General features: G+C 34.4%; 1 protein-coding gene across 1 annotated transcript; it reads right to left on the bottom strand.

Annotated features, from left to right (window-relative positions):
• Positions 1–10,417: 10,417 nt before the first annotated feature.
• Positions 10,418–11,695, bottom strand: LOC18034011 (chalcone synthase). Its single transcript, XM_006423655.1, has 2 exons — positions 11,515–11,695; positions 10,418–11,424 (listed from the first exon to the last, which is right to left on the bottom strand). The coding sequence occupies exons 1-2, from the start codon at positions 11,693–11,695 to the stop codon at positions 10,418–10,420; spliced, it is 1,188 nt and encodes a 395-aa protein (XP_006423718.1).
• Positions 11,696–13,768: the final 2,073 nt, after the last annotated feature.

Here is a 13,768-nt window from a genome sequence, read left to right as displayed (position 1 = left end):
GTAGCTAAAGCTTTTGATACGTTGAGCTGGGATTTTCTTCTTGCCATGTTGTGAAATTTGGTCTCAAAAAAAATTTTTTTTTTTGGGCTGAATTCTTAAATCGGTAAGCCTTTTTTTTTTAAATAAGGGTTCCCCCGGGGTTTTTTTTTTTTTCCCCCCCCCCCCCCCCCTCTTTTTCTTATAGCGGAGTGGTTGGCCAAGGAGACCCGTTGTCCTTTCTTTTTTTTTTTTTTTTTTGCATTGCGGAGGAAGTTTTGAGTAGGGGTATTTCTGAACTTTGCAAGAGTGGTAAAGAGAAATCTATTTCAGATCCTTGTGGCTATTCCTTCAACTCATGTATTATATGCGGATGATGTAGTTTTGTTCTGCAGGGTGATCATCGGTCTGTAATTAATTTGAAAGAATTCATGATTATGGGATTGCTTTAGGGCAAGCTATCAACGTGTGCAAAAGCAATCTTTATTTAGTGAAATATGCTGCCCAGCCTCAGGCTATAATTAAGGGAATTTTGGGTTTTGTTATGGCTTCTCTCTCATTTATGTATCTAGGAGTCCCCATCTTTAAGGGTAATCCGAGAATGCAACATCTTCAAATCTTGGCAGACATATAAATTGGAGGGTTGGAAGGGTAATGTATCATCCATGGCTAGTCATGTAGAGTTAGTTCTTTTTTTCCCATAAAGCACTCTTCTATACAGTTCTAACGTTTATGCCTAGCCTGCTTCTTACTTTTTACAAAAAATTCACTCCTAGTCTCGAAATTTTATTCTTACAGAAGATTTTTGAAAACGTCAGGTGGCATTAACTGTTGGGGAAAAATCAGTTTTTTTTTTTAAATTTTTTATAAAAACTTTTAGGATCTCTCTCATACAATATATAAGAATCTGTAATCTAGAAATCGTACCTTGAAAATCCGATTTGGCTTTTTCCGCTGAGGTGATTTAGGCTCTCAGATCACGATCCATCACCACCACTCTTGTCAGATCACAATCCGTCACCACCACTCCTGTTAGATCACGATCAGCCACCAAATAATTTTCCAGGCTATGACTCAAGTTTGATCTACACTTGACGTGTGAGCGCTTTTATCACCACTAAAGCAACTAGCACGAGAAAATTTTTCTGTCAACAATAGAGAGAAAAATAGTTTTCTCTTATCTGTATAAAGTGGCTGCTCTCTTTTTTCTTTAGAGAAAATAAGTTTTTTATATCTCCCTTTAGTGAAAACCCTAGGGTTCAAATAATGAAAATCAAAAGCCACCTTACTTGCTTTTTCTATAGGGGGCCCTTAAAATAACATAAAGCCCCTTACATACAAACATATTAAATGGAGCCTCCCACTAAATGATATATTTAGGTTTTTTACCCAAATAGCTAGTTATCTTGCTTATTAATCCAGTAGTGGTGCAGTCAATTAAATGAGCTAACCCATGGATCATTTGGGAACATACAATAGTGGCTACAATAATTAAGTCTGTAATTAAACTAGCCCAATTATTTAATTTCAAATCTATTCCACTAAAAGATTGGAACTGATCTCCATAATTGTATGCTCAAATAATAATTTGTCCCAAGCCACATTGATTTCTTTACTGCACAATCCTTTGTACCACATCGTTAATTAAATTGATATCTCAACTATCCAATCAATTTAATAACATCTTGTTCCTTGATACTTACTGCTTTTCTCTAATGATCATTTTCAACATACTAAATATGTTGACATACTCTGACCAGAGAATTCTATGATCAAGTGCTGAAAACCCATCAAGAGATGTGTTGTACAAATTCTATATTGTTAATCAATAACTCCAATACTCATAATTGCTACCACCAAGATACCGGGTAATCTTGACCACAAGTGTATGTCGTGCCCATTGGTAACTCAAATGGAATAACAATTACAATCATGAAATCATAACTAACTCAAGATTAAGATTATAGTAAAAGCAATGCCTATGAGATTTAATAAGTCTGACAGTCATTTCAATGTTGATTAAATCTCATATGTGATTCAGCTCAATATAGTCAAACTACATCAGTAAATTCATACATGATTAAGACAAATCATTCAATGAATTTACTACAGTCTAAACATAAATAGAGTGCCAAACTCTATTTATCAATTGCGAACTAAATTTATTTAATCATAAGATAACTTGTATTTATGTCTTTTGTGAATCCATATGATGATCACATAAATACATATAATATGATTAAACGGACCTTATTCAATATATATTTATGCAATTGAAAACATCTCAAATATTTTATTAATCATAAAATAAATTAATATGCTTTAAAAGAGCATATAATCCCAACATTAACTTCATGGGATAAGATTTGTTGTCCAAGAAGTGGCCTTGGCCTTAGACATTTGCATAGCCTTAACAAATGTTGTCTCCTTAAAAGTTTTTGGGATGCGGTTCAAGGTCAAAGAGTGTTTTTCTTTCTTAAATCCTCGTTATTCTTTTATGGATAGTGGCAGGAAATTTTTAAACTCCTCTCTTTGGCATGGTTTCAAATCGATGCTCCTCGATTTATTGCCGGTTCGAAATAGATAGTTGGTAATGGAACGAGTATAAACTATTCTTTAAGTCGTGACATGCACCTTTCTTGCAAGGTTTGTGATGTGATTAAAGATGGAGCTTGGAATTCGCCTCCAGATTTTCTTGAGTTGTTTTCCGATTCTTCCAGTTACATGTGGGGCTGAAAAGCGGGTTTTGATATCTTCCAAAAATAGCAACATTCTCATAAGGAGAGTTATAATTACTTTAGGATCCTTAAGTTTCTTGCCCATGGAATGGTATGTTTTGGACAGCTTTCATCCCTTCTAGGTTTTCTGTGGTTGTTTGGCTAGAATATAAGTGATCCAATGTTGGCTGCCAATTTTTTAATTAAGAAGTTTGATTAGCCTCCTTGGAGATTACGGAACGGATGGTTGAATTGTAAGTTTAAGCTCTCTTTGATGGATTTTCATTGTACTCACACATTCAAAGAGAATAACTTGTTAATTTTAAATAAGCACAATAATTTTAAATAAGCATAATACATACCTTCACTTATGATTGTTTAAGTGTTTGAAGCTCTTTAAGTATATCCCACAAAGGTGTCTTCTAGCCTATTTCATTACTAGACAAATTCGTTGTAGAAAACAAGTATTTACACTTTTAGACATCATTTGGCTAGGATAGGGACCGTCATATGGCAAAATTTAGTAACTTACTAATTAAAAGGAGATTAATAAATGGAACTCTCCACTTCCTTCCATTAAAAAGTAGATTATGAATTTAATCACTCTTAAGACTCCCATAATTAAAAGGAAATAATTAAACTCTACCATTATCCTTAAAATGAGGGGATGGTAATTAATATAAGTTTATCCTTATTTAAATGTCCAATAACTCAATTTATCATGTGAGCCATAATTAGATTAAATCTTACATTACTATGCTGCAGAAGTTAAAAAATTTCTATCTCATGATGCAAACTTATGTTTCTTTTAATTCTACTTTGCCAGATTTTTTTTTTCTTTTTGTTAGAGCAATTGTCTCCAAAAATTCGCTCATCAAATCTTGGAGGTTGATTGAAATCAACAATTGTGTGCTGAAGAGTTTTTGTAGATGTGAATGGCCAAACAATATTTTCAACAAATTCATCAACATTGGCCTTAGGAATCAAAACACACTTCTTTCTCTTTCAACTCATCCAACGTTATCAAAAAATAAATCTATAAACTTTCTAAAATCTTGCTCTAACAATATAAAATTACTCCAAATTTCAATTAAATCAGTTTAAAAAAGACCCAATGTTAGGAATTTTTCAATAAGTAATGTTGGTCCAATACCCAAGCACAAGGCCACTGGTACCAATTTTTTTTAAAAAAAAAAGAAGAAAGGGTTGTCGCTATGGGGCGGCGAAATGGATTTTGGCCCCGGCCTTTTTTTTTTTCCACTCACTTTTTAATTTTCTTTTTTTGGCATCCGAAATAAAATCAAAAGAGCAAAACCATCAAACCAACAGCAGGCGCAAAATTGTAATTATGGCAAAATGTAAACTCCCTATGATAGGTCATATGGTGACAGCTAGCTATCGTTGTGTTTCATAGAGCTGGCGGTGACGAACTCGACGGTGGTGGAAGGAACCTTCAATTCGCGGCGGCGGCGGCGACGAATCGAACAGAGGCAGTGATGCAACCTTCTGGTTGTTGTTGCGCTGGTTCGGGCGATCTGGTGTCGGTGATGGTGGGGTTTGGTTCGTTGGCGGCTGGTGAATCCGGTGATGTGGTCAACCGCAGAACCGATGCTCTATTTGTAGTGGTGCGGTGGCAGGAATGGTGCTGATGGGTGGATAGGATTTCTAGCAGAAAATGAAAGCTAAAAAATCATGCCTACATAATAGTGTTTACACTTTTCTACTCTTGGGACTTTTAGATTTTCTTATTTTTCTATTTTTTAAAAAACTGAAATAACAAAAATGAAAGATAAAAAATTAAATGAACAGAGTTAGTGTAAAAAATTAAAATGAACAGAGTTAGTGTTTTGCAACAATTTCGTTCAGGCTTTTTGGCTCTGATTCTAGATTGATGTAGTGCGGTTCTGCACAAGCACACTCTAATACCAACTGATGTAGGGCAACACACAGCTGAAAAAGAGGACAGATTGATGGAAAAGTGTAGGGACATGTTCAACACTCTGTTTAGTCTAACCTGTAAATCTAGGTTTTTAGATACCGTTGACTCCATAGATTACCAAGAAATAATGGCAGCTCAAAACTCATGTAGACTCCGAAACTGGAATTCAATTATAATCAACATTTTTATTCTAAAGTTACAAAAGATAGTATATATATTGACCTAAATCTAAGTCTCTTGCCTAAAGTAGTTTTACAACTTAAATAAGAAATACTTAAACAATAAAACTTTAAATAAGTAATTAAATTAAGTTATAATAGAAATTAATTAAAACATTTCTAAATATTATAAACTTCAATCTAATTAAGATTACTTAAACTTCTTGCTCTGCATCATAGGCCAAGTCAAGAGAGGGTTTGGGTTTTTTGTGTTTAAGCCACCAAGTCTCCAGAATTATTAATTCTATTTAACACCTTGAAATAGACTTTAGAATTTGATTACTTTTTTATTTTATTTTTTTATTAAAGGGAAAAATAGGAAATTGGATTTTTTTCTCAATTTGTATTAACGTTTATAAATTTTGCAAGGGTAAAATAATAAAATAATTAGTAAAGTTAATTATAACGGCATGGGGATTTGAACTGATTTTGAAAAATCAAGGGGGTTTTGCTTAGTTTCACGAAGCAAAAGGGGCTTATACTCAATGACAACTTGGATTAAAGCAGAGTGGTGGCTTTCTTTCTAACGGGAAGGCTCATAGCTTATGAAGAGACACCTGTACAATTAAATTTGTACAAGTTGTGTTCTTGTTGTATATTCAAATATTAGATTTGAATGTATTAGATTGTTATAAGAGGTTCCCAAAAAAAAAGTTCCTAGACAAATTTTATTAGGAAAAAGCAAATTTTCTTATTAAAATATTCTCAATTCTCACATAACTGATGTCAGGGCGTTACAGATTTGATTGAAACAAGTTTCATTAGGAAAAAAATGAAGAATCGCCCAATGTGCAAATTAATTAACCTTAAGCCACTACTAGAAAAATGGGCTTTACTGATACTAATTTAGTGTCAGTAATTACTTTTCCTGACACTTATTAATTGTGTCAATGATGCTCAAGCCAGAACACACTGACACTAATTTTTAGTGTCAGTGATTATTGTGTCAGTAATTAGTGTCGCTATAGTATCACCTAAATAATGACACGATGGTGTTAGTATTTGATGATATTATTTATACGTCAGTGATTTATGTGACTACAGTATCAAGAGCACACTGATTCAATAACATCAAAAGTTATTATTGTCATTTTAAATATTTAGTGTTAATATTTAATGATATTATGCTACTTTTGGTTAATAGTATATTTTTATTTTTATTTTTATTTCCTACTTGTTTTACAATCAAAATAAAACTCAAAATATATTAAATATACCAAATCTCACAACACAATTCATATAATAAACATCCCAATACATCACTTACATTAATATAATTTAACTACATCATTGTCTGGAAAAGAAAAATATAGGTACCAAATTGAGTTTCGACCAGTTCTAAACAACAGAATACAAAATTAAGTTTCATCAAACATTAACCTACAAAATTAAGCAGAAGAATGTCACTGAATATCCACACATGACTTCATTTTTTCCCCACCTACAAGTACATAAAATCAATTAGTACACCTCAAAAAATAAGTCTTGGAATTTGGAAACAATATATAAAGTGCAATAATTTTTCCAGTGCACTAATATTAATTTGAAAGAATTTTTGTTTTCAAAAATTACATGGCATGCTTATCTAATGAAAACCTTATAATTAACAATGACCATATGTATTAATTTGAAAGCATTCAACTTACAAGTAATCCTGATCAATCTTAAATTGTTGGAATGTCCTCTAGTTGACCAGCAACTGATGCTCCACTTATAAATTAGAGAGACATTTATAAGAAACTGTGGCAATCTTAAACAAAGAAATGCAAATTTCAAAACTGTGTATAAAGAAAATCACATAAATCTAGTAGTGCATTCTGCATATTACATAATCATCTGGAAGCTGGTTCTGCCCAATCAAATGTTCATCACTTAATTAATCTAGAGAAACCAAAATTAAAAGATAAAAAATAAAAATCTAGCTACCACTTAATTAAAAAATGTTCATCACTTAATTAATAAGTTGTAGTTGGCAAAACAAAATATAACATTTAATCATTAAATATTATCCAAGTCCAACCCAACAAAATAAAATCAAGGAGCATTAACAGAGGTCAACTAGCTCCTACCGCCCTGGGCTTATTTTTTACAGTTTCTTGTGATTATACTTGTTACAACTACCATCTCATAGTTATTGAAGAGGTCACTTTAGATTCGGAAGGAGAGGGGAAAAAAGTCAAAATTAGACCATAGTGATGGGACTGGGAATTAAGATCAAGTAAAGAAAATTAGGCATAATTATTGTAAAAAAATAAAAGACCATCAAAACATAGCAGACATACAGAGATCACCAACAGCAAGCATGGATATGAAATTAAAACAACTAAACAAAAAGTTAATTATTTTAGTAAGTAGACTGAACTAACCATATGCTTCTTGCCACTATAATAACTATAAGAACCTGACAGTAATGAACACCAAAGCTTGTGATTTTCTCTAGCCAGGAGTCCACCTGCACTGAAGTCCATAGGTACAACAATATCCAAAATAATAATAAAAGCCATGATGGAGTTTTAAAAAGTTCATAATTCGGTATTAGAACAATTGATGGATAAACTTAAAAATTTGAAGTACACCAGTCAGTTTGAAGTACTTCATACAGCTTTCATATATAAAATATAAATGTGAAATAACATGTTCACAGTGAAGACCAGTCAGCTGCTGGAGAAACTATTGCCTTACTTTACATATACAGAGCATCCCATGCTCATTATCATGGAATGTCCCAATTCCCCATTCTTTTATTCCAAAACAAACCAACAATGCAAGACATGCAAATTGAGACGTGAAATGAAAAATACATCAAACTAATAAGCTTCAGAAGTTTACCCAAATCAATAAGCAAATGGCACAAAACACAACATTAGTAGGTAGCCTGCTAGACGTGCATGCTATTCTACTACACTAAAACACATTAACATTAAAAGTCACAACCAGTTGAAAAAGAACTACGAGCACACAACTGCAGAAGTTCTCCAGCAAAAGATCAGGGAACGCTTACAATGAAACTGGCCCCCAGTTATATACATCCATCCATCTGGAGGTGGAACCCACAACCTCAACCATCAAATGGTCCAGGTGGCAAGATCCACCCTCAGTTCCCCACCCCCCCTTCAAAGCTGATCACGCAGAAAACCCATAACGCTAACTAAACCTTTAAAACAAATAAAAAGAGATTTCATCAAACACTAACCCACCACCACAAGCCATGAAAGTGACAGCAACAAGCAAGCCATTAAACCAAAGCATGTACCACCATCCTCATCATCACGTGTCATGTCAAAGCCACAAAAATTTAACACTGAGTTACGGTTTAATTTGATGACGCATGTTCTTGGAAGCCTCCCAAACACTAGCTAGTGCCTCAACATTTGCCAACAGTGCTTTGTTTCACATTCTTTCTTGTGCCATCCCGGGCTGGACTGAAGCAAACAGGAAGGTATTCATCACATGGAAAGTCAAAACTCTGAAAGTGCTTCACCAGCTCCTCCTTTCCTTATATAATAATAAAAAGCACTTTTTATTATTTCCCGATAAGACTTTACACAAGTACCGATCAAAGCTTTTGTTCTCAATCTTAAAACATATCACATAAAGTTCAAACAAAAAAGAGGGCCAACTCCTAACACAATCCACCAATAAACTCCCCATTAAACTTCCATCGTACTATGGAATGAAAAATTGCTGCAAACTCCAAAATAAAAAGGCTCAACAGAGAACAAAAACAAGAACTTATTAAGGCGATTCAGGCAAGACAACTACTACACAAACCCTAAAAATGGAGTTGCTTACCTTCTTCAGGGGATGCGGGGCAAATTAAATTATTACAGTATTACTCACAACTCAATTAATTTGAGTATTTGACTAATCTAATTCAGACAAAAAATTAATGAAAAAATTAAAAAGTGGAATCTCAACTCACTGTCTCAGGTGCCCGGCGGGATAGCTACGGCTGAACGCGGCTGCAACGGCAATAATTTAGACTGGAGGGTGAGATGGTGACCAGAGACGGAGAAAGTGAGAGCGACTAAACGAGCGTGAAAGAGAGGGGTTGCCGCTGCTGTGTGTGCCTTCAGAGAGAGAGTGAAAGCGAGTGAGCTACTGCAGTGTGTGGTGTGACCTGCTGGGCTGCCACCGCGCGGGCTGCGCGTGCCTTTGTCATCGTGCGTGCTGGTAAGGCCTTAGAGAGGGGCTGCCGCTGGTTAGTGCTTAGGGAGAGTTAGAGATTTAGGCACTTGGAATTTTAGGGATTTGGATTTTAGTTTGTTTGAGAGGGAACAAATTTTGGTGGAGGGAGATAAAAAATTTTGTGTTAAATAATAGCAAAGGGTTTGTAGTTAATTATATACGGTTTAACCAAACAAAGAAAATATGCACACAAGTGGTTTGTAGTTTGAAATTAAAATTTTAACTTCGGAGATATTGAGTTCGAGTCCAAGTAAAAACATAATTAGAATTATATTTGTTTTTATCACTGATACTAAAGTATCAGTAATTACTGAGTTTTATGCTACTGACACCTTAGTACCAGTGATTTATGATACATATTTGTTAAATGGAAAAAATGATCCAAATGTATACCATTACTGACACTTTTTACGAAGTGTCAGAAACGAAGTGTCAGTAAAGGTCATTTTTGTAGTAGTGAGCAAGCGACGCTATGTTTCCCCCCCTCTCTGTTCTAAACCAAGCCTCCACTTAAGAGGTTGATGGAAACGTGTGGCGCTGTTTATTCACTATGTGAATATGATGGGAGACAAGATATAGTGGATTTGTTAGGTTTGAACATAATATGTTAGTGGAGCACTTTGTATTAGGCTACACAAGTAGCTTTTTCTACATCAACAAATCCCAAGTCGTATTTTCATGGTTGAAATCACTGAAGAAGAAGAGAAATAAGAAGAATTAAGCCAGCTTGTACTGCTCTTTCGAGCAATTGTAGTTTGTAGTATTCATGCGTTTGTTTCGGTGAGGAACTTGAATATGTTTAAAGTTCTCTTCTTTGTGTGTTTATCTGAGAGAAAGGGTGTGTTAGGGATTTTTTTTTTTTTTTTGGAAGGGAGGTTGAGAGTTATTTTGTATTCCACATTTGTTCACCGTATTAGTGGGAACTTGTGATCTCCTTACCACGGACGTAGGCAATTTACCGAACCACTTAAATTTTGTGTGTTTTTTCTTTCTCCTTTTTTGTTATTATCTCACATCGCCATTTGACACGGTTCTGCACAACAAGGTATATATTTTTTGATCAAAGAGATAATTCATAAATTGAATATTGGCAATCAGAGCTTTCCTTCTAACCAAACAATAAATGATTGATTGGAAAAAGTAAAACATAGAAGCTTATGAACAGTGAAAAAAGAACCGTTTTCCTATTGAATATCGCAAACAACCCAAGAGACTTAGGAGATATTTATTGAAAATAAAAGAAATAGATCAACAACGAAATACATAAAGACATAAGAAGCACCGTAAACAGAAGTAACTCATGCACACAAGAGAAGCAAGCAACAAATAATAAGACAATCATGAAGCCAACAACACTGAGAACAAAAGCATGATATTCATCAGTTGGCGGAATCTATAGGAATGCTGCGCAAAACAACAGTTTCCACTGTTATCCCCGGTCCAAATCCAAACAAAACACCATATTCCAACCCCTCACCGGTGGTGGCCTTCCTTTCCTCAGTACTCTTCTTCCTCACGTCATCGAGAATAAACAACACTGATGGCGCCCCCAAGTTTCCGTACTCGCTAAGCGCATATCGACTTGCCCCAAGTTTTTCTTTTCCCAATCCGAGATTTTGTTCAACTTGGTCTAGAATGACTTTGCCACCGGGGTGGACAATGTAAAACAACGAGTTCCAATCACTGATTCCAATCGGACTCATTGCATCAGCTAGAAGCTTGTCTATGTACTTCCCAATTATCACAGGCAAATCTTTTGATAAAGTGTAATCCCAACCCATTTCTTTCAAGTGACCCACGACATTGTTTTCGGTGTTGGGGACAGTCATTTGTGTGCAAGACAAAACCTGAAACAGAGGACGTTCATTAAGGGAGACATCGGGATCTGCCCCTATAATTGCAGCTGCAGCTCCGTCACCAAAAATTGCCTGGCCCACCAACATGTCTAGTCGGGCTTCCGTGGGCTCATGAAAGTGTAAGACTGTGATATCACAACATACTACGAGGACCCGCGCTCCAGGATTGTTCTCCGCAATATCTTTGGCGTGGCGGATGACTGCCCCGCCCATGTAACAGCCTTGGCTGTAAATCATGAGTCTATTAACAGACGGTTCGAGGCCGAGAAGATTCATCAAACGGACGTCCGCACCAGGCATGTCAACGCCATAAACGGCACCGAATATAAGGTGAGTGATCTTTGATACTGGCTGTCCCCACTCTTTGATGGCCTTCAATGCTGCTTCTTTACCAAGTTTTGGTACTTCTTCAATCAGCATAGCATGACGAGCATCTAAAGATGGGGCCTTGTAGCAACTCATATTAGGATTTTCTTTTAGGATCTCTTCAGTAAGATAGAAATATCGTTTTCGAATTGATGACCTCTCGCCTGTTGATCCAAAATAATAATAATAATAATAATAAGTTAAAATTAAAAGAGCTCTCGAATTAATTTAAATGCGTATAAATGCATGCTTACATATGCGCCTGAATTTCTCTTTCAACTCGATCTTGTGCTCACTATTGGTGACCCGAAAGAAGAAATCAGGATAATCAGCTTGGTAGAAACAGTTTGGCGGAGTTGCTGTGCCAATGGCCAGTATCTTTGCTGATGGTCCCCGAGATCTGTGGACATCTCCATTGCTTTTCACTGTCCCCATTTATGGCACAGCCTTGAGTTGCTTTTTTTTCTTAAAGGCTTCAAAGGAGGGGGGCGGGGGGGTGTGTGAGGCCGGTTGTGAAAGATGAAGATTGGGGCTATGAAATAAAAGTGATGTAACTATCTTGTATTTATAGTCAATCATGGTGCAATTTCAATTGTTATGGAGAATGATAATTATACAAATCGTCATCTTCTTTAAATTTTGGTACCTTAACGCGGGAAGAAATGCAATATAAAATGAGAAGAAAAGTCAGCATTTTTTTTGTATAATCTACAACATTTATTGTAAAACACTCTTCTTTCCTTTGAATTTTTCGAAGTTTGATAATGTATAAAACAGAAAGTCAAGAAGATATAACCCGCCTTAATTACCCCCAAATTGGTTAGTTTTGAGATCACCCCAAAGATCCAGGAAAATAGCTGTTTTTCATTTTTTAAGATCATACCAGATATTCCTTCTGATAGACTTAGTGGCAATGAGAGCAAAATTCTTTCTCTCAATTAGGTTACATTTATTAAGGACCGACACGTTCATTAGAGTATCTGCTTAATTAGTCCTCATTAGGGGGATTCAATCTCTTACATCCACGGATTCGTGGTGCCAATATAGGTCTTGAATTGATGTGAGGAAGGCGTTTGACAATTTAAGTTGGTATTTTCTGCTTGAGGTTTTGTGCCGTTTTGGATTTCAGTCTCCTTTCATTGGCTGGCTTAATACTATTATGCATTCATCAAGGCATTCTGTTCTGATCAATGTTTCAGCTCACGGGTCTTTTCTTTGTTCTAGAGGCATGTAACAGGGTAACCTTTTGTCGTCCCCTCTTTTTGGCCTTAGGATGTTTAGAGATCCAGAGTATTTCCTTTTGAGGTAGAATATGTTGAAAGGATCGCAGTCAGAATAATGACTTACTTTTATTTACATGCATATTGTTATCTAATAATTATCTATAACACTTCCGTAAAAAAGTCATAATAATCCGAACAACCCTGGATTCCTGTCCAATCTCATCAATCATCATTTTTAATTTAATTTTTGAGTGCTATAAAGTTAAACATACAATTGTTTTTAGGATTAGGACCCTCTCCTATTATTTTTCTCCTAATCTCTCATAATCTCTCAAATCTAGTGAAAAAAGTTAGTTTTATTATAAATAAAGTAAAAAAAGTTGGGTTAGTTGTCAACATCAAAAATTTAAAATTCAATCTTGGATGATGCGGAAATGTAAAGACTTATAAACTATAGAGAAACAAAGTTTCTAAATAACTGGAATCTTCTTAATTAATGCACAAAACTAGGGTTTTAGAACCTTTTATACTAACCTAATTAGTATCGCAAATTTACCAAAATAAGCAAACTTGAAATATTATTTTATAGTAAAAATTTTCTAGCTAAAGAAAGAAAACAAAACAAAAGGTACACAAATCTGATATCTTAAAAAAAACAATCTAAAAACAATAGGAAAAAAATAACAAAATATCTTAAAAGTGCAAAAACGACCACAAAAGAAATAAATATAATCTCTTGCTCGAAAATGGGGGAAAATAACTTTGCTTGAGTTTTGTTCTTCTTGTCATAAGTTTGGAAATGGTATATTATACGTCCTAAATGGATACTTGTAGTTGAGTTGCAATCCTTAAAAAGTACTCTGCTCATTCTACACAATTAACGTACACAAATCTTGGCTATTTATTTCTCTAGGAAAGACTAAGGAGGCATTTGCCTTTTATCTGAAATTTGAATAAACTTGAATTAGTATAAATTTTGAATAAATCTGAATGTATGAATCTAAATGATATTTTTATTATTTTGTCTGAATTGCTAAAATAAATATTAAATTGTTTTTTAACTTAAAAAAATCTAAATAATTATTTTTACATTTATGCCTTTACAAATTATAAATGTTAAACAAATAATAAACATCTTAAAGAATATAATAAGATAATATATTATCATAACATAAATCCTATTTCATTGAATATAACTCTTTAATATTTTATATTATATACGTTAATCAATTTTATTATAGCTTATGGATGTTTTTATATGAAAATATTCATAAAAAATTTATGA

This window comes from Citrus clementina, unplaced genomic scaffold (assembly GCF_000493195.1).
Source record: "Citrus clementina cultivar Clemenules unplaced genomic scaffold, Citrus_clementina_v1.0 scaffold_8, whole genome shotgun sequence".
In the NCBI taxonomy this organism is placed as follows: domain Eukaryota; kingdom Viridiplantae; phylum Streptophyta; class Magnoliopsida; order Sapindales; family Rutaceae; genus Citrus; species Citrus x clementina.
This window is presented reverse-complemented; position numbering and strand designations above follow the sequence as displayed.